General features: G+C 38.1%; 1 protein-coding gene across 3 annotated transcripts in view; it reads left to right on the top strand.

Moving 5' to 3' along the window:
- Positions 1 to 25495, top strand: part of CRPPA (CDP-L-ribitol pyrophosphorylase A) — a 298335-nt gene that overhangs the window by 233088 nt on the left and 39752 nt on the right. For 2 of the 3 annotated variants that reach the window (XM_084791217.1, XM_084791216.1), the window contains one exon: positions 13646 to 15082. The exons of the other annotated variant lie outside the window; for it this stretch is intronic. In XM_084791217.1, coding sequence (XP_084647343.1) covers positions 13646 to 13750 — 105 coding nt within the window. In that variant the 3' untranslated portion in view covers positions 13751 to 15082. Of the gene's footprint in view, positions 1 to 13645; positions 15083 to 25495 lie in introns of those variants that run through there. 3 annotated transcript variants of the gene reach the window in all.

The following is a 25495-nucleotide window of genomic DNA, read 5'->3' as shown; positions in this document are numbered from 1 at the left end:
ACTTAAAATAGCACTTCCTGTACTTTTTTTTTTTTTCTGGAGCATATTTTGTATTTTGCCTTATCAATCTTTAATCTGTAGTATGTACTCAGGAACATATGTGTTGAAATTTTTATTTATTTGTATATTCACTATTGGTGTGTGTGTGTGTGTGTGTGTCCCTGTCTGTGTCTGTGTCCTGGGAGCATGGAGTTCACAGGAGAATGTCCAGTCCGCTGTCTTATCGCTCTCTGCTGTTTGCTCTTGTGTTAGGGTATCTCACTGAACCTGGAGCTAGGCTGGTAAACAGCAGGCCTCAGCTACGGTCCTCTCAGCTCTCTCCTACTGGCCCCTTCCTACACACAACCAGCCCTGGGAGTTTTCACACATTGCATGTGTCCATGCCTGACTCTTAGGCTACTTCTAGTGCTCTTATTTATACAGCTAGGCACCTTTGCCCCTTGAGACCTCTTTCTAGCTCAGTCTGTACTTTGACCAACGTCAGATAATTATTTTGTGTAACATTGCCAATTAGGTTTCTATGCTGCTTAGCTTTTTTCCTTGCGACATAAACTGAAAGGGCCTTGGAAGAAGAATTCTCTGCTGAGGAATTAACTCCAGTAGATTTGCTTGTGAGCAAATCTGTGGGGGTTTCTTGATTGTTAATTAATAAAGGGCCCAGCCCACGGTGGGCATGGCCACCCTTGGGCCAGTGGGCCTGAGCTGTATCGGAAAGGTAGCTGAGCAGGCTAGAAAAGACAGTCCAGGAAGTAGCGTTCCTCCATAGTTCTCAGCTTCCAGGAAGTAGCGTTCCTCCATAGTTTTAAGCTTCCAGGAAGTAGTGTTCCTCCATAGTGCTCAGCTTCCAGGAAGTAGCGTTCTTCCATAATTCTCAGCTTCCAGGAAGTAGCGTTCCTCCTTAGTTCTCAGCTTCCTGTTCACGCTTCCCTCTGGCGTCCCTTGACACTACTGTGAGGTGGAAGTGTAAAGTAAACTGCTCCTATCCTCTCCCAAGTTGGTTTTGATCAGTACTTTATCATGACAAGAGAAGGGCAGTCTCTGTACTCTTTTCTTGATAAACTCAGAATATGCGTTTGCCAGATGAATATCACAGGAATATGGTTTCTCTACCTCATTGTGAAGATCTTATTACTAATGTTAACCTAGGCCTGGAAGATTAAGGTAGTATACATCTCTACTAAAAGTTTATTTTGTCCTTTAGAATATACAATTATTTTATAGGATATTTCTTGAGACTACGAAAATATCCTATTTTTAAAAATCGTTCTTCGCACACTAACTGTAACATACATTGATAATTCTTTATTTTGGAGTCTTTTTTCTCAATATATTTTTATTTAACATATTTTGTTTTTTCACATATACACTTATATTATTACACATATATACAATAAACAACTGACAGCAAGAACCATGAGACAATCAGGAATTATATAAATGTTACCTTCATAGTGTTTTGGCTATTTGTATGTGGCATCCCTGAAAAAAATATCTTTCCTATTTGGTGCGTCTAAAATTCTGAATGTAAATCAACATCTATCATATCTCATCATCATCAACTTAAAACATTATTAGTGGAAACTTATATAATGTTGCTTACCAAATGGTGGATTCTGTTTCCATTCCAGTATTAAGTGGGATTCTAAAATGAGGAAGACCTCTCTTCCATGGCATCTGTTTGCATATACACCCCGTTCTCTTCCAATTCTTTCCTCTCTCCTGCTTTCTGAGCGGACTTATAGGTGACTGGGATTTTTTGTTGTTAGTTTGTATTTTGTTTTTGGGTATTGTGCTCTAAAGTTTCAAGTTTTTATTGTTCCGATCATTCCAGATTCAGTTCTTGGGAGCATCTCGCATTTCCTTCTCTTGCCTTTTCACACTGTTGGGTACCTCCTTACTTTCTGTACTAACAGACACTTTTCTTCTTTTCCCCATTCACCTATAGAGCCAACAACTTTTTGAGGGGTTCCAGTGTTTTTCTTTAGAGAACGGAATTTAGAAACCACAATCAGGGTGAAAAGGTGCTCCCTGATTCTGGTGTGCCATTGTTTGCAGTCCCCTTACGTGGGAAGAAATTGGAAACTATGTGTACCTCCGCAGGCACGGACACATCCATCTGGGTCCACTTTTGTGTGGGTGTTTGTTTTAGTATAAACCCATCTAAACAGAATGGATCCACTGTGTCATCTGTCCCATCTAAACAGAATGGATCCACTGTGTCATCTGTCCCATCTAAACAGAATGGATCCACTGTGTCATCTGACCCACCTAAACAGAATGGATCCACTGTGTCATCTGACCCACCTAAACAGAATAGATCCCCTGTCATCTGACCCACCTAAACAGAATGGATCCCCTGTGTCATCTGACCCACCTAAACAGAATGGATCCCCTGTGTCATCTGACCCACCTAAACAGAATGGATCCTCTGTGTCATCTGACCCACCTAAACAGAATGGATCCCCTGTCATCTGACCCACCTAAACAGAATGGATCCCCTGTCATCTGACCCACCTAAACAGAATGGATCCCCTGTGTCATCTGACCCACCTAAACAGAATGGATCCTCTGTGTCATCTGACCCACCTAAACAGAATGGATCCTCTGTGTCATCCAACTCTCTAGCAATCTGAGGGTTCTTTCTAGGCTTGCTTTCTTAAATGTAGCTTTTTCCTCCAATGAACTTTCAAAAACCATTTCTATCTAGGATACACAGGAGTGTAACTTCAGAACTGTTAAGCCGTGCCTCTGGGGGAAAGAGCTTAATAACCACAGTATAATACTTTTGTCCTTCTCATCGAGTTCAGAATCATAATACTATTTTCCAAATTGGGTTATTTCATTCCTGGCCTCCTTCAGCTTAACACCCCGGTTCAGTTGCTGTCCTTACTAATCCATTTTGGAGCCTTCCCTCATTCTAATGTTCTAATTGGAGTGTGTGACACTAACACGGTGTGTGTTGGCAGCTGGGGTCATGTGAAAGTGCTCTTGGGATTGAGGTGTCATCTACAGTCTTCCTCTTTATCTTGGTGGAGGATGGTTTGCTAATGGAGTCAGTCACATCTTTTCTCTTTTGTGTGACAACTGTAGGTGATTACCCTCCTCCTCCCCTTGGCCCTGCCTTGTTTACCTAAGTCAATGCTGCCCTCTTCTGTTACAGTAGAAAACCCCAGTGGCTTTAAATATGTGGTCTTAGGTGAACTTAGAGGAAGGAGTTAGGCATTTTCCAGTTGCTTGGCTCTCTTTTTACCTCTGGATTCTAGATTTTCTGCTCTGGCTTATTGTCTTCTTCATCACGCAATTGAAAAGATTTCTTGCCCCTCTCTATGTGCTCTGGGAGAAGGCTGTCAGTCAAATCAAGTGTTGCTGTACTCCACTCCCCAGTGATGCAGGTGATGTCCATGTATTTTCAGCTTGTCCTTAGCCAGACTTTATAAGAGGCAGAACATAAGAACTTTTAAAGGTTACTGCCTCTATTTTTCTTTTTCCTTTAACTAAGTTATTTTGACATTTGGGGTTTTCCTGTCATTATATTATATTCAGAAAATGGGGGTTCATTTGATCTAGTGGTTTTGAAGAAAATACTGAAACCACTGCTACTGGCCTTAGCCACCTCGGGTTAGGGTTAGAGTTAGGCTTAGGGTTAGGTTTACGATTAGGGGAAGCCTTTATTCTTTTCCAATTTAGAAGTTTCTAATACTGCTTTCAGACATTTTGATATTTATTCCCCGTATTTATGAGAATGTTTAAAGTTAGGATGTTAATTAGTTTTTCATTCCCTCCATTTTAATTCACTTTGATTATTCATTTCCCACTTTTTATGTGACATATTTTTTATCCAATATTGTGATTTTTTTTACTTTTAATTATATTTAGGTGCTATTATAAATATTTCCTTGAAAATGCTTGGTGTTTTAGATTCATGTCTTTAAAGTTATGTATTTATTTTCTACATATTTTTAGCTCCTAGACTTTTATTCTGAGATTTGTTTTCTTGTACCTGGATGGCTCTTTAGTGTAAGAAATGTATTTTGCTCATCTGACAGAGATTGTGTTTTATTGTTAATTTTTCAAAAGTAGCATTTGTAGCTGGTTTTTGGCAGCTTTAGGGGAGAAGGTTAGTTTTGACTTTTGTTTTATCACTTGTAATAAGTTATCATTTTATCCTTGCCACTATTGTTGAAGTGACAAAAATGGCTCTCAGCACAATTGGTGATCTTTTGGTGTGTTCTGACCAGCTAATTTAAAATTGCTGAATAATTCCATCAATAAACCTTTAAAAATCACTTCCTGTTATATCTGTTCTTCCTTTGTACATGTCTGATGAAATGCATGCTAGACATACTTTATGTATTCTGAATCCCTTACTGCCATTTTTTTTCTCTTGTTGCTTTCTCTGTTTTTTGTTTTATATAATTTCCTCAATTCCTTCTTTAGTTTTAATAATTCTCTCTTCAGCTGTATCTAATTTGTTATGTGATCTATTTATAAAGATTTTTTCTTTGATTCAACAGTTTTAAATAAGTCAAACCTGTACATGCTTGAGGAGTTTCAGTTATAGTCATATTTGCAAGGGTTCTCTATTTCTAGATTTCACTTATTTAAATATAGTGTGCAGTTAAATTTTTTTGTGTCTGGAAATTCCAGTGTAATGCTTAATTGATCTATTGTTTTATTTATAACTTGTAATTATGAACACATTCATATATTTGCCTATTTATCTGATTACATATTTCATTAGAGCAAAACAGTTGAAAACCCTAACGCATATCTATCTGACCGTATCTTCATTAATAGATTAGATGGATTTCTGAAACATAATCACTGAATGAATAAAAGGATTTTCTTCCTGCTCTGTTCTGACTTCATTCCATCATTTACAAAGAGACTTTACATATTTTCTTGTCTGTAGCTAAGGCTTCAGTTAACTGGTATGCCTTCTGAGTTCATGGAGACAGCACACTGACTCCATTGTTGTTGGTGGAACAGCTGTATGTCTTAAGTAATAATCTTTCACCCATATCCTCCTGTTTCCCCACATGTGTTAGTCCTAGAGGTTTTACACCCACATTCTTTTGTGCTAAGAATACACACTGTTCTCTCCTGGAAATAGCAACATTTTAAAGTTTAAGTGTGCATCACTTGCAGGTGGCCTCTCCTTGGTGTCTTTTTTTTTTTTTTTGCTGTTATTCTATTTTATCAAATGAGCTATTTTAGCAGATCCTGAACTTAATCCAACTCACATTGGTTTTGTTTGTTTGTTTGTTTTCCTACCTTTATAATGACTTCATTATTCATTGGCTTCTCTTGGCTTCTCTTCCATAATTTGTTCTGTAGCTACAATCATCACTTTCCTGACACTATGTTCATTGTTTCCCTATAGTTTTCTGAGATACAGATGTTTTCAAACCTGCATGATGTAAGCTAGTTTTCTATACTAAATTTGGCAGCATATTGTATCTAATTGTTATTTAATTCAACATACATTTATATTCTGTTCCTGTGACATCTTTGCTGACATTGTATCTCTTTGTGTCTTTGGCTAAAGCATCCTCTTTCTATCCTTGAGAGTGAAAATAAGTATCTCCCACATTTCCTTGTTTTATTCCAAAGCATCATTTCAGAGGGAGCTATGTAACCTGGCAGTACTACGGAATTTTTTTCACTGAGGAATTCTTGTGCACTTGAGTCATTTGGTCTCCTCTGTTGATGGGAAGCAGGTCAGGAAACAGCACATGTGCCAGCGCTGACCTTGGGAAACACTTGCTTCTGCTCCCATGGAGGAAGGGAAGGAACTTTGCCAGGTTAATTTTTCAGGCTAAGACTGACAGACCAGACCAGACCAGAATTCCTTTTGCAACCTGCAGCTCGGATTTTTTTTTCTTTCCTTGGAAGGATATTGATTTTTTAAAACAATAGTAAACATGCATACTTTTTTTTTTTTTAGAGAAAAACTTGTATTTTCTTTCTCCATCCAAACACTTGAGATTCTAGTGGTTCTTAACCAAAGAGTTTTTTCTTTTCTAATTTTTAAATATTCTAAAAATTAACAAAATTATACACAATTATTTTTATTAGTAGGGTATATCTGAATTGTACTGTTTTCTGTCCTAGTTCTCTTTACTTTTTAGATTTAGAATTAAAAATTTGAAGCTAAGTCTTATGAGAACAGTATACCAGAATTTCTGCCTCAGTAGAAACTATTGCTGGGCTGGAGAGATGGCACAGCAATTCAGCATGAAGAGGACCCAGGTTTAGTACTCAGCATGCACAAAGCGGCATACACCCTCATGTCACGACAGTGCCAGGGGATCCCACACCATTTTCCGGCCTCCTTGAGCTTCTACGTACATGTGGTGCACACAGAAGCACACACATGTCTACTCTTGCAGGCTTATACACATAAGTAAAAAAAAAGAAATTCTGTTACTCTACTACCATTTACATAAGAAATGCTTTACAATCGATTTCTTTGATCATTTATCATTTTATCTTTAAAAGTGAAGGCATCATCTGAACATGGCTATTCTTTGATGTCCTTGGATGATTTTTTTAAAAAATTATTTTATGAGTATGGTTGTTTTACCTACATATATGTATGTGTACCACATGTGTCCTTGGTGTCTAAGGAGAACAGAAAATAGGATCAGATCTCATGAAACTAGGGTGATAAGCAGTAATGACCCACCATATGGGCACTGGAAACTGAAGCCAGGTCCTCTGCAAATCAGCAAGTGCTCTTAAGCACCCAGCAGTCTCTGCAGCCCCCTTTTGCTGAGTTTGTATTTTGTTCTAACTAATAGCTATTGTGTGTATTTCCTGCTTGGGCAGCTACCCTGTGTAAAACTGTGTTTCTCATATGATGGAACCTTGGCATGTAATTCTCAGATCAAGTATTGTTTTATAATTGGGGAAATGTAGCACAAAACGTTGTTTTGACATATTTTCCAGACACTCAATGAAATATAGTTATGTGTGCATCCAACCTGTGGCCTGCTGGCTGCATGTACACCAGGATAGCTGTGAGCACTGCCGAACTCAAAACTGCAGATGAGATTAGAACATGAGACTTCTCTTGTAATTCCCCACCCCTATAACACCAGTACATTGATCTCAAGCATGACTTTGGTACATATAACTTTCTTAAAAAGTTGCACATGACTTATTGCCTGTTTCAAACATGGCATAGATCACTCAACTAAAGCTTCTGATGTATCAGAATTGTCTTAGTCACCATGTGTATGTAAGCCTTATCTTTGGAGGATGAGGTGATCAAATAACAAGCTATGTATAGAGTATGTACAAGGAATGTAGTACTTTGAGTGTAGTGTAGAATACAACATGGGGTAGTTCTTCTTTAGCATCTTATGGTTAACTAAGAACACAAGACCTGTAAATACATAAATTAAAGAGAAAAACGACACCTTTTCAACATTGTCATGTTATAAAATTGATAATATGAATGACATTATAGAAAAAGGTGAGGTACAGAGGAAAGGACACGTTTCAGCTCTATAAGCAGTTGACACAGCAGTTAACTGCTTTTTCTTTAGGCCAGACGCCTGGGGTTTTCACTTTCCACATTTTACTCCAATTTCAATCAGTTCCTTTATCACTCCTTTCTTTTCTTTCTTCCTCCCTTCTTTTCTTTTTTCTTCCTTTCTCTTTCCTTTTCTTCCTCCTTTCTTTCTTCCTTTTTAAACTTTCTTTCTTCCTCCCTCCCTTCTTTCCTTTTCCTTTCTTTCTCCTTCTCTTTCTTTCTCTGTTCTTTTTTCTGTTCTCTCAACCTCCTTCCTTCGTTTCTTTCTTTTCTCCCTTCATCCCTCCCTCTCTTTCTTTCTTGACCTCTATGATTACTTTATGTCATTTTTGTTTCTAAATTTTGTTTGTTCTGAGTAATCAACAACAGCATTTTCAATAAGATATCAAATAAACCAAACCAGTTAATAATAAAATGTATGACCACTTTAAAATGCTTTTCTTTTAGAAAGCACCATTTTTTACTTTTTTTCTCTCAAACTTATCAAAGGATGATCACTTTGACCTGCCCTGAGCACTTAACCTCACCTCCACTAGGTGACACTGTGTCACCATTACACTTTTTTGTCCATATCTGCAAAATCTGTATGAAAAGAAAGTTACTATGAAATAATTTAATTTGATAATGGTGATGATGTTTGTATTATTAACCAATGGTTGAATGTTTGTAATATCTACCACTTGACAATTTTGTGCTTTGTGGTTAGAATGAATATATATATAGTCATATATACATGTGTACATATATGATTTTAACAGTTTTGTTTAAGATATTTGAAGATTTTTAGGAATGTAAGGAATAATTTCTGTTATGTATTTACCAAAGCAATATTGATAAAGGAGAATGAGGTTAATATCAAAGCACAAGTTATCTGAATTTCAGAGTGGTTTTGTAACTCCAGGAAGCTGAGGTTAGTAATGAGTTTGGAATTTGGAATTTGTGTGGACAATACAATATTTGTTTTTCTGGTGGATTTTTAGAATCTCCTGAGATATCTGAAGTCTAAATATATATTCATTATTTTACATTTATGGTTCTCAACAAAATTCATTGCATTCCTTAGAAGGAGTATGTATGGAGAAAAACTATCTCAGACATTTCCTTTCATGTTGTCTGTAAATATTGAGAGAACAGTGACATCATAGCCTTTCCTGCTATTCTTTGAAATTGATTCCTAAAAACCTGCATGTTGGTTTCTCACAGCCTAACATGAACTTAAAAACACACCTTCAAGGGTTGACATCTGCATTTTTACAATGACGAGAGTTAATACTTTTAGGTGTATTTTTAAAAGAAGTATCTACCTCAAGGGCTCTAGAAATAGTTTCTTCAAAAGTTGCCTTTTGTCATAATTTAAAAAGGACAATGAGTAGTAGAGAGTGAAGAAGACAAAGCATTATATCATGTCAGCCGCTGTCGTGCTTCTTGAATGCTACTTCTTTGCAATTTAATTTTGGAACAAGAACATTTCCTGGTGTAAATGTCAGGGTGGAACTGGAGAAGAAGTGAAGAAGAGCTGCTATGAGCTGAGCAGGTGTTGCTGTCAATTCTTCAGCTATGGGGACATTAAAGAATCACGTATTTTCTAAAGAAGATTGCTAGCAGTTTAGAAGACTCATAAGAATTTCTGCCTCAAGACTTTACTACTTTGAAGAAGATGAAAGATATGGTGGACATAAGAAAATGAATTCATTAACAGAACACAATAAATGACTCACATAGAACAAGTTGAAGGTAACATATAGACTTCCACACACAAAATTTAATTGCTATGGAATAGAATTAGAATATTGTCTTATCTGTTAAAAAGGTATTTTTGAGGGGAAGGGCAACAAAGGGATACAAGTGATATGAAAGAGAATATGTAGTAAATGGGGGTTCGCTTAGTTGAGGAAAAGGGAGGAAGGACAATACAGAAGAAGAGGTATGTAAGAGCGGTAAATAACTAAAGAAGTTTGAAAAAGCCACAGGGCATCCTATGATTTTATATTTACCTGAAAGTACATGCAAGCATGTGGTGGTTTGGATGTGTATGGTTTTCATAGGATGATATGTTTTAATGCTTGGTCCATAATTGGTAAAACTATGGATTAAGACACGTGGCTTTGTTGGAAGAGGTATTCACTGGAGGTGGGCTTTGAGGTTTTAAAAGACCTACAACATTTTCTCTCTCTCTCTCTCTCTCTCTCCCTCCTTCCCTCTCTTCCTCCCTCCCTCCCTCCCTCTTCCTTGTGGATTGGGATATGAGCTCTCAGCAATTGCTCCCATGCATTTGCTCTGCCATCAGGGATGACAACTCTCTGAAACTATAAGACAATTAAATACTTTTTAAAATAAACTGCTTTGGTCATAGAGTTTTGTTACAGCAAAAATAAAAAAAAGTGTGTGTAGACATTCAGATACAGTTTTTTTTCATTTTAAAATTTTTTTTATTTTAATTTTATTAATTTATTCACAACTATACTTAGTTAGTGATATCATAGCTCTAAGAGGAAAGCTTACTACTGCCACTATACTAAACCAATGTTATTTCTAACTGTATTCTAAATACTCATATTTATATCCCCAGATAGGTATAGCTCTCACTAGTCATCAAAGAACCTCCTTTCTAAAGCAAGCAGAGATCATAACAAAAAGCCTCAGTTGGTCAAAGTGAAGAGAGTAGCTGGTTGTGGGGTGTTGGACCCCAACAGAGACAAGTACATCACAAACCCTACACCTAAGGCTCAGGAGCATCACTGTAGAGGAGGCAGAAGCAGTGTAAGAGTCCATGGAATCTGTAGTCTGCTGTGAGATTGTATCTCCTAAAGATGACAGGGAGGTTACATCTATGTTAATCCAACACTGTGGCTGCTGAAATAAGATCTGAACCCGACTACCAATGGACATGATAACGTGGAAGGTGGAAATCTCATTGTGCCCCAAGCCCTAGACAAGCAGCTACAGGAAAATAAGAACAGCAAAGAGGAGAATTAATCTTTCTTGGTGTTCCCTAATTGGTTATCAAAAAATAAGTGGTCAGCCCTGAAATCACATACATACAAGTTAACACTAAACAGACTTAGCAGGGTACACACACACATGGTTGTGCATCAATAATAATTAAAAAGAGGCTATGAATTTAAGAGGGAGTGAGGGAAAGCAGAAATGATATATTTTAAATTTTTAAAATTTCAAAAATAAAATATAATTTGGATGAGGAAAATTATAATGGTGATTAGAACTGTGTGTGTGTGTGTGTGTGTGTGTGTGTGTGTGTGTGTGTGTGTGTGTGTGTGCAAGTGCAGGTGCATACACGTTTACAACTTTTGTACAAACAGTATATTTCAATTTAATCTTAAAGCTATAGGTGGTAAGAAAATAGATGAATAAAGTTTCCTAGGTAAAACTCATGATAAATTCTGATCCTAAGTATTGCAGTTTAAGAATATAGAACATTAAAAATAGTAATTTCATGTTATTCCCTTGCTGTTATTCCTAACACTTGCAAAATCCAACAGTTAAGCTTTTAGTATGTTATTGAATAATTGTTATGTGCTGAATAAAATTAGGTATAAGCTTGGTTAGATTTAGCTTGAGTTCAACAATATACTGCTTAAGATTTTATTGACTTTGATCAAGAGTACACTAAAACTTGCTGAATTATTAATGCTCTCTTGGCAGTCTTTTAAAAATGAGTTGAGTTTCTAAACAAAAAGTTTTCTTTGTAAAAAAATATTGGATATATGTGTGGACATAAGTGTTTTCTGAAAATTCAGAGAAAATTCTAGATTATTGATTTTACATGGTGCAAATTCAACCTAAATGTAAACTATCTTGAAAATAAACTTAATGTCATTTTTTTGTTTATGAAAAAACTAAAATAAGTTTGTGATTAAAGATTTTCAAATGCAACAAAGCACAAAGAACTGCCATAAATCTGTTATATTTTTAAGATTCTCTAGAGGAACAGACTTAATAAAATGATACCTTTTATCTCTATATCTATGTCCACAGCAGTACTGTATAGAATTAATAATTATATTTAAGATTTAATTATAAACGTATGTGTGTCTGTGTGTGTATAAATGGGATTTATTAGAATGGCTTACAGGCTGTGGTCCAGCTAGTCAACAATGGCTGTCTACCAAATGAAAGTCCAAGAATCCAGTAGTTGTTCATTCCAGGAGGTTGTATATATGAGCTGGTCTTCAGTCTATGCGCGAATCCTGAAGGAGAGGTTGGCTCTACTGTCAGTGAAGGAATGGACCTGCTAGCAAGAATGAGAGCAGGAGGGAGGGAGAGAGAGGGAGAGAGGGAGAGAGAGAGAGAGAGAGAGAGAGAGAGAGAGAGAGAGAGAGAGAGAGAGAGGAGAGGAGAGAGAGTCCTTCTACTCTGTTTTTTATATAGGCTGCTATCAGAAAGTGTGGCTAAGAATGAAGGTAGATCTTGCCACTTTAGAAGATCAGGACTCAAGGTGTGTCTTGCCACATCAAAGATGTGGACTAGAAGTGGGTCTTCCAATGTCAAATGATTTAATTAGGAAAACACCCTTCACCGGTGTACCCAGCCATTTGTATCCTAAGTCAATTCTAGATGTTGTCAAATTGACAACCATGATTATCTATCATCCTCAAATTGTCTTACCGCTGAGCCTTCTGTCCCCTGGTGTCTTTACTGGAGTCCACTTGTTTCCCTTTTCAGCTGGCTTTCTACCTTTGCCATGCTTAAGTATAACTGAGAAAAAGCAGTGAATGCTATCCCGCCAAATACATGTTAGATTTTTTTATGGGAGAATATAGCTTTAAGTTAAAAAACAAAACAAAACAAAACTTTGCAGTGCTGTGCAGTGAACAGAGTAATAAAATCAATAATGATATCCATGGCAGTGATTGAAATCGGAGGGGTGCATGCTTTTGCATGTCTTAGAGCTTCTCACAGCATTGAGCAACAAAGCATCACTCCTTGAGTTTACCAGCTGTCTTCTTTAAAAATTTTTATCCATGTATATGGAAACATTGGTATGCAGCATTTAAAATTTAGTTACCTCATCTTTAAATAAATTGTGTATCTCTGTGTGAATTGTGTAAGGATGCAGTGCCCATGGAGGTCAGAAGAAGGCAGCAGATCCCCTGTAGTTGGAGCTGCAAGAGATTATGGCTGCCTAATCCTGGGGAGGGAACTTGGGTCTTGTATGATGTTCTCTCAACTACAGGGCCATCTCAGGAGGTCTAGAATTAAGGTTGCTGCTGTTATAGAGAGGAAATAAACTGCTAATGAACTCAACTTGGGTCATTTTTCTTTGCTTTTTAATATGGGAATTTGGCATTGCATTTCTGTCTTATGACCTGGCTTATAGCACTGGTACAAGATATGAAAACCAGAAGTGTCACAAAAAACATGTTTACATCCCCTACAGGCACATGTCTATAAAACCAGGCATCATGTTTGATTATCAAAAATTGTTGCCTACTCTGGCCATTTGACCCATTCCTCTCATTCTTTGCTTTAAACTTCCCTAGCAAACATCCCAGAATTTCACACGATCACTGTGCTCTGGGTCTGTCCTGTTGTGTTGCCAAGTGATCACAATATTACCTGGAACAATCCAGTGTTAAGTGTTTTGGGCACATTGAATAAAGCTAGCTGTCTAAGGAAAGAGCTGACGTGCTTTCCTCTTCTCACTCTCTCCTGAAGTGAGTATTTCCAGATGACTTAACTTCTGTGGCAGCCCGTATATGGGCACATTTCTTTGTGGTTAGGCAGGAGGTGTCAATAGATAAGGAAAATAGAATGGTAATCATACCATATGATATTAAAATAAAACATGAACTACCTTCTCTGTTCGCTCCCTCTGCAATACTGCTCTAATTTTCTTTAGCATCACCAACAATGCCTTCTGCTTTGCCTATCTCATGTCAACCCAGCTTAATTAATTCTTAATTTCTGTGTTGCGTTTTGCCATTGTAAAATATATTTTAGTATAAGGGGTATGTTGCAAATTTCCGTTTTTCTGCCTTTATCAACATTTTTGGCCTATTCCAGTTTCAAGTGTGTTAACCAGTTACTTTGAAGTCTTTGTGTTCTGCTTTTAATATGTATTTTTGTTTTGTCTTTTATTTTCAGGATGAGCAGAAACTACAAGAGAGTTTAGGACAAGGTGCAGCCATCATAGCTGCCTTAGTGAAAGAAAGAAATTCTGCCCTCGTTGGGCAGCTCCTGGTGGCATGAAGAGCAAAGGCAGAAATCATCTACCAGCTTCCAAAGACACTTCCATAGACTCTCTCTCTCTCATGCCCGCTTCCCCACCTCAATGTCTCCTCTTTGTGCATGGTAGAATATTTTAGTTGTTTTCTTTATCATGTCACTTATTGGATATGATAGGTTGTAAAAATGGGTTAAAATTTGTGTTCATGAAATTATGTGTGCTAAATATAAATTGCTGCCAGAAAAGATAGATGGAAAATATTGCCTTCATATACACAATTCTTCCCTAGCACAGAAAGTTCAGTTGAATTGATCAGGTGAGCTACTCTATCAAAGGATGAGTATTTAGACACCTTAGTTGTCATCTTAATCTATATTATTGTCATCTTAGTCTATATTAATTAACAACTTGGTCACATTATAATGGAGCTAATGACTCAGCTTCAGAATTATTTCTAAGCCTAAAACCATCCTTTTATACTGATATTGCATCCTTTTGCCTTGTTTTGGAACTCACTACACCTTATAAAGAGGAGGTGAGCTGGGAAATTGGCTCATCGGGGAAGTCCTTGCCTCGTGTGGATGGAGCAACCTCACAAAAGAAAAAGAAAAAAAGCTGGTAAATAAATAGGAAAAGGGATGTCTCAAGTTTTCTTCACCTTTGTCTCTGATTGTTCCCAATCTCTAAAGAGCCTGGAATCCCTTCCCACTCTTCTGTTAGTTTTTTAGCTATTAGTTTTAAATTGAATGTTTTCTTTGGTTTAGGAGATGTTATGCTGACATTTTCTTAAAGAGTCTCTACTTTTGCGGGTTAGCTTCATGAAAGTTGTGTTGCTTCAGTCCATCTCTGGCTGTGATCTGAAAGACAGAGTGGCCAGCACTGTGGAGTTTTTTTTTACTCTTGATGCAGAAATGGTGGCCTTGCTAAACCAAGACTTATTCATTCTGATTTCTTTTGCCCATACAGAATATTTTCCCTTATGTAGCATTTAACAATTATATACACATACAGTTGTTAAAATGCATTTGGTTATATACATATATTCATTTTATTAAAATATGTTAAATAATAACACTGTAGGACTTACACTGAATGCAGAAACTATGAGAGCTGCACGAAATGTCTTTGTTCAAGGTTGTCAATAAAAATGGCTACTTTTGGAGCTGGAGAGATGGCTCACAGGTTAAGAGCACTGTCTGTTCTTCCAAAAGTCCTGAATTCAATTTCTAGCAACCACAGGGTGGTCCACAACCATATATAATGAGATCTGTCCGTCCCCTCTTCTAGTGTACAGGCATACATTTGGGCAGAATACTGTATACATAATAAATAAATAAATCTTTTAAAAAAATGGCTATTTTCTGAAACATCTCTTTTCACATGCTAAATGAGTTCGCTTTTATTTTCCTGAGTTTTAATATAACATCAAACTCAGTGTGTTACATTTGAATGGTGTGGGAGATTGCAAGTACTAATATTATATTAGAGTTTATATTTTACATTTGAATAATAGAGGCTAGTTTATTGATCTTAAACTTCTGTGACATTTATAAGCTCACCATATTTTCCCTGTCTTAAGAAATGTACATCAGATAACTCAGATTGGCACAGGTGAAAATATGTGGATTTTGGCTAGACCTTCCATATCCCTGTCGATGTTGCCAGCTGTTAACGAAAGGTCCTGCAGTGGGCTCCCTTCTACACCTGTGAAAGCCTGCTAAAGTTTAAAGACTTTGAAAGACTTCATAGGGCAGGAGAAAATTTTGAGCAAGGTTTAAAGGGAGCATGAACGACTTTAACACAGCAGGCCACAACTACGCATGAGCAAGATTGCTCTAGTGCATGCTGGGTAAGTGGTCATAGATTTTATTTAGTGCAGTGGATTAGAGAGGACAGGCACCACCAGGGTGTAAATTAGTGAGGCGCACACTGAAGATGTAGAATAAATACCATAGCTCGCACTGTTTATACAAGGACATTAGGACTCAGGGATCTTAATTAATTTGCCCAAGGTTGCATGACTGAGTTGAACAGAAAGGCAAAAGGCCGTGTGGGGGTGCGGGGGAGGGGGCTTTCTTGAGAAGAATGGAATCAGTTTCAGCTCATATCCATCATGTAGCAGGAACACCATATCCTGCATATCCAGAGTAGAGGTTAGAGATATGAGAGGACCGTGGACTGAGCTCTGAGGAATGCAGAGAGGCAGGGAAAGCAGGAGCAGGCCCATCTCTGGCGACATGAAAGCCTTGCACCATCTAGCCTTACCAGGCTGAGAGGAATGAAGAGATTTGGCGACGAGGAATAAGAGAAATTACAAATAACGCTTCTATGAATATAGTTGAGCAAATGTCCTTGTATCGTGGAGCATCTTTCGAGTGTATGCCCAAGAGTGGTATGGCTGGGTCTTGAGGAAGCACTATTCCCAATTTTCTGAGAACGTGCCATATTGATTTCCAAAGTGGTTGTACAAGTTTGCACTCCCACCAGCAATGAAGGAGTGTTCCCCTTCTCCACGCCCTCGCCAGCATGTGCTGTCACTTGAGTTTTCTACCTTAGCCATTCTAACAGGTGTAAGATGGAATGTCAAAGTAATTTTGCTTTGCATTTCCCTGTTGACTAAGGATATTGAGCGTTTCTTTAAGTTTCTTGGCCATTTGATATTCCTCTGTTGAGAATTCTGTTTAGCTCTGTACCCTGGAAACAAACTACAGGCCCCTCAACTGAAGAATGGATAAAGAAACTATAGTACTCAATTATACAATAGAATACTACTCAGCTATTAAAAGCAAGGAGATCTTTAAATTTGCAGGAAAATGTACGGAACAAGAAAAGATCATCCTGAATGAGCTAACCCAGACCCAGAAAGACACACATGGTGTATACTTACATATAAGTGGATATTAGCTAAACATAGATATCCTCCGAGAGATTCCACCCAATGGGGGACCAGGATAGATGCTGGGACTTGCTATTGGACTCCAGTTGGGGCTGTGAGAGTGGTATGGAAGAATGGGGGAATGGAAGGATCCAGAGGTGTAGACATGAGGTTATTGTGTAGTTTAAAATCTGATTATCTGTCTAAATGTTGTGTAAACTCTGCTCCCCAATTATCCTCTTGTTATGTCAATAAAGCAGCTTATAGCCAATCAATGAGCAAGGGAGAGAATAAGGCTGGACTTCCTGCCAGCCAGGGGAGGAGGAGCCAGGGGGAGAAGTGAGAGGAGTAGGCCACCAGGATCAGGGGGAAGGAGCTGGAGCCTAGGAAAGCTACAAAGTGCAAGTATCGCTGGGATGTTTGCTGAGAGTAAGACAAAATAGCATAGAGGGTTAAGAACAGTCTTAACTCATCTAGAGTCCCAATAGAATGTCCTCCCCTCTGTCTCAGTTTCCTGGTTAGTGAAGGCTTTCGTGGGACATGCCCCTTGGGCTAATATGCAGATATAAGTGAGTATATACCATTTGAGTCTTTCTGCTTCTGGGTTAACTCACTCATTATGATCATTTCTACCTCAATCCATTTATCCACAAATTTTGGGAATTCCTTGTTTTTAATAGCTGAATAGTATTTCATAGTGTATATGTACCACAGTTTCTTTTTCCATTCTTCTACTGAGGGACACTTAGGCTGTTTCCATGTTCTGGCTATTATATTGGGACTCTAGATGAGAGAAGCATGGGAGAATGGCAAAGTAGAAGGATCCAGAGGGTCCTAGAAACCTACAAGTAGAACATTATGATAGGCAGATTTGGGCCCAGGGGTCCTGCTCAAACTAAGGCACCAGCCAAGGACAAAACAGGTGGTAAATTTTAAACCCCTACCCAGATCTAGCCAATGGACAGAACACTCTCCACAATAGAGTGGAGAGTGGGATATGACTTTCTCACATACTCTGGTGCCTCACCTTTGACCATGTCCCCTGGAGGGGGAGACCTGGTGGCACTCAGAGAAAGGACAGCAGGTTACCAAGAAGAGACTTGATACCCTATGAGCATATACAGGGGGAGGTAATCCCCCTCAGGAACAGTCATAGGGGAGGGGAATAAGGGGAAAATGGGAGGGAGGGAAGAATGGGAGGATACAAGGGATGGGATAACCATTGAGATGTAACAAGAATAAATTAATAAAAAAAGGGGAAAAAAAGAACAATCTTAAATTGCTCAGATTATGTTGTGAAGCCTTGTATTATAAAAGAGTCTCAATTATTTGTGTGACTTCCAGGTTAAGAAATAAGCTAAAAGAAACAAACTCAGTTTTATAAAAATAATTTCAACACAGAGGATTCAGGAGCCTCACAAGGAGACCATCAATGCTGGTGGATCTGCACCCAGGGGGTCCTGCACAAACTGTTGCACCAACCAAGGACAATGTATGCAGTAAACATAGATGCCCTGTTCAGATCTAGCCAATAGACAGCTCATTCTCCAGAGTTGTAGGGAGAGCGAGGACTGCCTCTGACATGAACTTTGGTGCCCCCATTTGATCACTTCTTGGTGGGGAGGCACTGGCAGCATACAGAGGAAGGGGAGGCAGGCTATCTGGATGAGACCTGATAGGCTATGGTCATATATGGTGTGGGAAGAAGTCCCCTTCTGTCAGAGGTCTAGGGGAGGGGAATAGGGTGAAAGAGGGAGGGAGGGTGGGAATGGGAAGATACAAGTGAAGGGGTAACAATCGGGATGTAATCTTTATAATAAGTTGAAATTTTAAAAAAGAAAGAAGGGAAATTATTTTAAATTGTTTGTTAAAAGACCATGAAATAGCTTTATATTTTTCTCACCATTTTTGATAAATTTAATTACTTTAATAACCTGTCAGTTCTGAATTTATTTTCCAAAATCCCTCTGAGGAACATGGGAGCAGAGAATGGGGGAAGAAGGAGCATTGGACTGGGAGGAGAGGAGGGAAGGGCTACAACTAGGATGTAAAGTGAATAAATACATTTTAAAAAGAAAAAATAGTCAATAGTAATTATGCTGAAGTTGCTTCTAGTTATAGGAAAATGTTGTCAATATTTTTGGTTCAAAGTTCACACTACTTAGTTAAATGAGATTAAAAGTAACCCATTTTAAAAATTCAAAGTGCGCAATGAATGACTTATATTGGTTAATAGTAGTAGTACATTTTACATGAAAATACTTCATTTAAGAGGTTATTTATTGCTGTGTTCATCACAGCTCCAGGGATGGAGCTGATTGGAGAATGTGCGAATGAACAAAGGACCTATTCACAGAGATCTTGGGACACACAAAAAGCCTGGGATCGATGCTTGGGGATCTCAGAGAAGCCTCAGAGCCCTAGAAACTCAGCATATTTACTCTATGGAGTTGAACAGATGACCAGGGTTATTTTGTACAGCTGAACAAGGAGGCAGGGTTATATTTAGATAAACAAAGGGGCAGGGGCAGTACATTCAGCTGAGGCAGGTTTAGCTAATCATGGTAGGAGCAATTTCTGTAGGTCTTAACTAGGGTTTCTATTGCTGTGAACAGACACCATGACCACAGCAAATCTTATAAATGGAAACTTTTAATGAGGGTTGGCTTACAGGTTCAGAAATTTAGTCCATTGTCATCATAGTTGGAAGTGTGGTAGCACACACGTAGACATGGTGCTGGAGAAGGAACAAAGAGTTCTACATCTCTATCTACAGGCAAAAGGGAGGGAGAGAGAGGGGGCGAGGGAAGGAGGGAGACAGAGACAGAGAGGCAGAAAGAGACAGAGACAGTGAAACAGGCCCTATCTTGAGCATCTGAGACCCTAAGGCCCACCTCCAGTGACACACTTCTTCCAACAAGGCCACATCCACCCTGACAGAACACATCACCTAATGACCAAGCATCCAAATCTATGAGCCTGTGGGGCCATCCCCATTTCAAAGCACCACAGGAGGGAAGCAGTCTTCTTCAGCCTGTAAACACCAGGTGAGAGAGAGTTGTGGTGGACATTTTTGGAGCACACCATCAACACCAACACATGGGAGAGGAAGGTTTTGCTATCTTTCTGAGGTCTAATAGGAAAGTTCATTTCCCACGAAAATTTGTCATCACTATAGATTTCATTCCAGTACATTTTAGTTATGGTAATCACTGTATAAAAATTAAATAACAAAGCATCATTTTACAATATGTAAATTTCACAGTATCAATGCAGAAACTAGTTGTATAGCATTTTAATTAAGACATTAAGAAAACTGTTTAGAAAAAGAAGGACGGAAGTTATTTTCAAAGTACAATTTGAAAATAAACAATTAGATGGATAGACAGTGTTTAGTATTATGTAGTTTGTATTCTTATACAGGTTAGTTTCCAAACTGAAAAATGTGTCCCCAGTTTCAAAAGTGACAAGTAAAAGAAAAATTGTATAGATATCAACATTGGTAAGTAAATTGTTGATAGTTTGAAATTTAATGTTATTTTCATTTATATTTAGTACATGTATATTTTAAACCAACACATAACTGAGTAACATATTTATAAAATATGGCAGCATAACGATCTATATCCTAGAAGGACCAGATTTGAATTCTAGATCTTTTATTACTTCAAAGGTACTGTAAAATTATTCCATGGAAGTCTTGCTTCCATTATTCCTTCTCATTCTTGGGATGCTTCAATTTGTAGCTCAGTGGCTTCCAACAAAGCAAAGCTATTCCTGAACACAGTGAAATAATTTTGTAACTTAATGTCTATGCTAAGTTATAGTTTTGTTCAGAAATAATCTTTGCTTCCATTGGAGGAGCATGTGTGTCTTGGTTATGTTGAGAGTCAGGTGACCTGCTTTGGCCAATAAAGTGAGTCTATAGTGACAGTATTCCACTGGAATCCCTTGGGAATTCCATGGTCCTCCATGACAGCCACATGCAGCAGTGTATCTGTTTCCAAGTACTGGGGAGAAGACAGGCAGACCTGTCTGCTCTTTGCAGGTCAGAGACTCTGGCCAAATTTGTCAGTTCCAAATTCTATGAGAAGATATTTTATCTAAAAAAAAAATATGGTGGAGCAAAGTTTAGCAGAATACCTGTTGTTGACCTATATACTCTAAACATACATTAACATACACAAGTGCACATACATGAATACACACAGAGATGCACAGTAGAGAGGGAGGGCGTGGGAAGGAGAGAAAGGACATTTTTTCTCCTTGGACTCTCTCCTTCTGTCACTCTTGTGAGATGTCCAGACTCAATCTAGCCTTCAGACTCCAGAAAGATGCCAGGGGCCCAGGTCAGCTGACTTCTAGCTTATTTCCATTGATGAAAAGTCTAGCAGATGCCAATAGAGTCACATAGCTCTGCTCATTTGACCTTTAAGAGACATTGAGCTAAATAAATGCTCAGAGACTTTGCGAATAGAGGGTTTGGGGTCTTTTATTACATGGCAATTAGTGACCAAGGGTAAAAGAATTCTGCAGCAATAGGTGACGTATTTTGTCTTTGTAAGTCTTGGAATTTTCTGGAAGACAGACTTCTGCTAATATAGAAGGCTCATAGGGTTAAAGTTAGTTAGAGCAATGGTTCCAGAGTGCTGGGACGTGCTAACGATAACTCCATAGTCAGCAGTTTTGTAAAGACAGAAATAGACCTGAGTGTTTAAAGAGTTTTTCAAAACAGATAAAGCCTTCCTGAATATGAAATGATACTGAGTTAAAATTATGGACATTTGAAACATGAAGAAAAATAGCTAATGCTTATTGAAGGATTACTATGTTTGAAGAGCTAATGTTAATGCTTTATATACACTTGATAATTCATAGTATAGTTCCTCCTAGAACTTTTATGTGCTAGGCAGTAGTAGCACTCATTGCCATTTGCAAGATAAGGAAACCAAGGCGCATTTTAAGTGACTAATTCACAAGCACCAAAAAGTATGTGGGGGTTGGGGGTGGGGCGGGCGGAATAGTGAAAATTGTCTGGCCTCCGAGCATGTATTTCTAACAGCAATGGAATGTAATAGTCTAAAACATTCTTTTTAATATCATTTAAAGCTCTCAAAGATATGGATCTTTTTCTTTAATAACAAAATATTTTTTAGATAAAGAGGTCTAGAAAAAAGCTGGGGAATGTGAAAGGCTGTCTTCCCTTTGCCACAAGCAACTCTCAACCACATATGTTCAATAATGTTTGCTCCCGTGGGAGATTTGTGCAGAGAACGGTAAGCATTGTGGAGAGCAGGGGTAGAGCAGGACAGGGTTGTTCTTTGCTTCCTCCTGGAAACACTGGAGCCTTTGATTTGTATAAATGTTTGCATGGCTCAAATGAATTATGGAAATTAATTCTCTACTTAATGAGGATGCTACAAATAATCCCAACAGTTGTTAAAACATCTGGCTTTATTCAGCGCTGATGAGGCCTGGCTCATATAATGCAGTTTTATCTTCCCTTTTAACCTTAGTAATTCTTGCAGTGTTTCTGGAAACTCCATCTGTATCAAGTTTGTGACATGACAATTGAGAAGAGGCAGAGGCAGAGGTGGAGGGCCTATGATCATTCCATATGATGGACACTATACAAAGTAAGATTTTCCCAAGTTCCATCACAAATTGAAGGTCTGTTTTAAGAATCCTATTTATATCAATATCTTGAGTTGTATTGGATATAGTCTCTTATTTTCCATTTTGTAAAACTAGTTGAGCTTAGAGGGAGAATCATCCAAAGACAGTCTTGGTAATGGTTTGACCCAAGTAGAAACATGACTGGAGACTCTGCCTAGGACTGATCTTGTGTCTATACTAAGCTGCAGAGAGTCATTGCAGTCTGCTTACTGGGACAGGACCTGCCAATGTGTCTGGCATGTTGACTGAGAGATGTTTCTGGAGCTCTGCCATTTTGATCTATCTGTTATGCTTTTTTTCTTTTTTTCCTCTGGTTGCTCTGATTATAGAGAAAATAGGCTTTTGAAACTGGCTGGATTATTGGTACAATCAGGTGTTTCTTTTTATTTTTTCCTTATCCAATCTTTACATTGAAGCCTTTAATTCGGTTGCACTCTAGCTCTTCCGTCTAAGTGGATAACAAAACCCTTCAGGTTTTTGTTACTAATCTATGTTACTAACTTTCAACAGTTTGAATAACCCCCACCCTGTGTGTGTTTTTAAGACCCTGTGGAGTTAATGGTCTATGTTTGTTTTCCTGTGTGGATAGAAGTTCATTTCTTTAATTCCACCTGAGTTTTTGTTTTTGTTTTTTTTTTTAAACCTATTCTTCAACAGTCCTCTTCAGGAATTCGGTTGTTGGCTTTCCTGAATGGAGGTATGCATGACCGTATGGTAAAAGAATTCTATTCAAAGACATTTCCGCCTGTTTGTTTTTTGAATTAGTTACTGCTCGCAAAAGCCTGGAAAGGAGCCAAATTATGTAAACAAATTAAAATTTGAGGACCCAGTGGGAATATCCATTAGTTCTGCCATAAACCAGCAACTTAAGACAAACTGAATATGTTATCATGGCCAGGGAAAGGTATAGACTGGTAGTTCTTGACTCTGGTTGGAAATCTTAATGAATATTAAAAGATTTGGGTTAATTAAGCAGTTAAATAGAACACTACTCATTCCCAAACCTATGTGTTTTGCTCAACAAATTTTTGTTTCGACTTACTTTTAATTGCTGTTTCATATCGGACAAGTATTTATTTCTGAAGCTATAGTTTTATACTCTCATCTACTAAATTGTATAATGTGTAATTTTATAATCATTATAAAGAACTAATAATTATCTTTGTGTTACTACATATAGCAATGCTTTTAGTAAAGGACAATTTGATTGATATTTTCCCTTTTTAGATCCCAGTTTTCTTGAGGGTATCATTCTCAGCATATAAATTGAAAGGCATGTTGGGAGTGACAAACAATGTGCCATTTTTCTATCTAGGTTTTCATTAATTTTTCACTCAGTGCTAAAACTTAGATCTAAAACTTTATATTAATAAGCACAATCCAGAAAATGTCCCTTAGAGTAGGATAGCTTTATTACTTTCTCTGTGTTTCTGTATAGAATACAAGTTTAGAAAAGCAGAGAGCAAAAGACTACAATGGTCACATGGAAGCGTGCTTGGTAAAGAGCCAAAGTAACTGGAATGTGAATGTATGGCTGATTTACAAGAAGAACTAAAGGACAAGAAGAACTAAAGGACAAGAAGAACTAAAACTGGGCCTGTTCTTCACTGCAGAAAACGGAGTGAATCTATTTAATGTATGCATAAAATAAGCGCTGTTGGAGTTTGGTCTGGTACTATGTATTGTAATGCTAATTACTGGCCCCCAAGATCTGGTTGCCACTCAGAGGGGTGCATTCTCACCTACACCAAGTGATGTGTAAACTTAGCTGGCCCATTCTCTGACTGGTAGCTGACAGCCTATAGCTGGGCAGAAGAGAAGTAAGCAGAGCTTAGGTTCCCAGGCTTGGCATCAGATGGGGACCACAAGGTGATGGGGAGAAGGAGGAGAGGCAGCTGGAGAGACATAAGTCACAATGGAGCAGTAAAGACCTTGAGCATGTGGCCATGAAGAGCTGGCCTGATGAAACAGAAGGAGCCCAGGTAGGAATGATTTGGCAAGTAAGTTGGGACATGTAGCTGAGAAATAACAACATAGCTTAAAGGGTTGATATCTGCCCGGTTATGGTGCCTTAAAGCTTTTATTAATCTAAAAGGTCTCTGTCTCAATTACTTGGGAACTAGCTGGGGTAGAGAATCCTTCTAGAGTCTACTATCCTTTCGGCAACAAAAATGCATCATTAATTGTAATTATGTGTACATAAATAGCAATGTCATTGGAATAGCCTATTGGACACTTTAAGAAGATAATTGTACAACTTTTTATTTATTTATTTATTTATTTATTTATTTATTTATTTATTTTTAAATTAAGAACCCTTGTAAATTTTATTTTATAAACTTTGTATAACTTACATTAAAATTCAGGAAATATAGGTTGAGAATTACAGTCCGTTTGACATCAACTTTTTTATATTTTTTGAAAACAGATTTTTTTTCTCACATAATATATCCTGATTATGGATTTCCATCCCTCTACTCCTGCCAGTTTCTTCCTTTTTTTTCTTTTTTAAAATATATTTTATTAATTTATTCATATTACATCTCAATTTTTATCCCATCCCTTGTATCCTCCCATTCCTCCCTCCCTCCAATTTTCCCCTTACTCCCCTCCTCTATGACTGTGACTAAGGGGACCTCCTCCCCCTGTATATGCTCATAGGGTATCAAGTATCTTCTTGGTAGCCTGCTATTCTGAGTGCCAACAGGTCTCCCCATCCAGGGGCGTGGTCAAATATGGGGTGAAATCAGAGTCCCACTCTCCACTCAACTGTGAAGAATGTCCTGTCCATTGGCTAGATTGGGGTAGGGGTTCAAAGTTTACTGCATGTATTGTCCTTGGCTGGTGCCATAGGCCCAGATCTGCCTATCATAATGTTCTTCTTGTAGGTTTCTAGGACCCTCTGGATCCTTCTATTTCCCCATTCACCCATGCTTCTCTCACCTAGAGTCCCAATAGGATGTCTTCCCCTCTGTCCTACTTTCCTGATAAGTGAAGACTTTCATGGGACATGCCCCTTGGGCTAGTGTCCAGATATAAGTGAGTATATACCATTTGAGATTTCCTTAGTCCCAGAGCTCTGATGCTCTGCTAGTCAGTGGTTCCTGGTAGCGTTTTGGGACCCAGACCATTCGCAGAGTCCAGGTTAGTGTCACGGGGCCCAAACTCCACACATAGTCCAATGATCATCTATGAACCCAACCTGAGCGTTGAGTCC

The sequence above is a fragment of the Acomys minous genome (assembly GCF_964271855.1).
Source record: "Acomys minous genome assembly, chromosome: 8".
In the NCBI taxonomy this organism is placed as follows: Eukaryota; Metazoa; Chordata; class Mammalia; order Rodentia; family Muridae; genus Acomys; species Acomys minous.
Note: the sequence above shows the minus strand (reverse complement) of the source record. Positions and strands in the feature narration are given on the sequence as shown.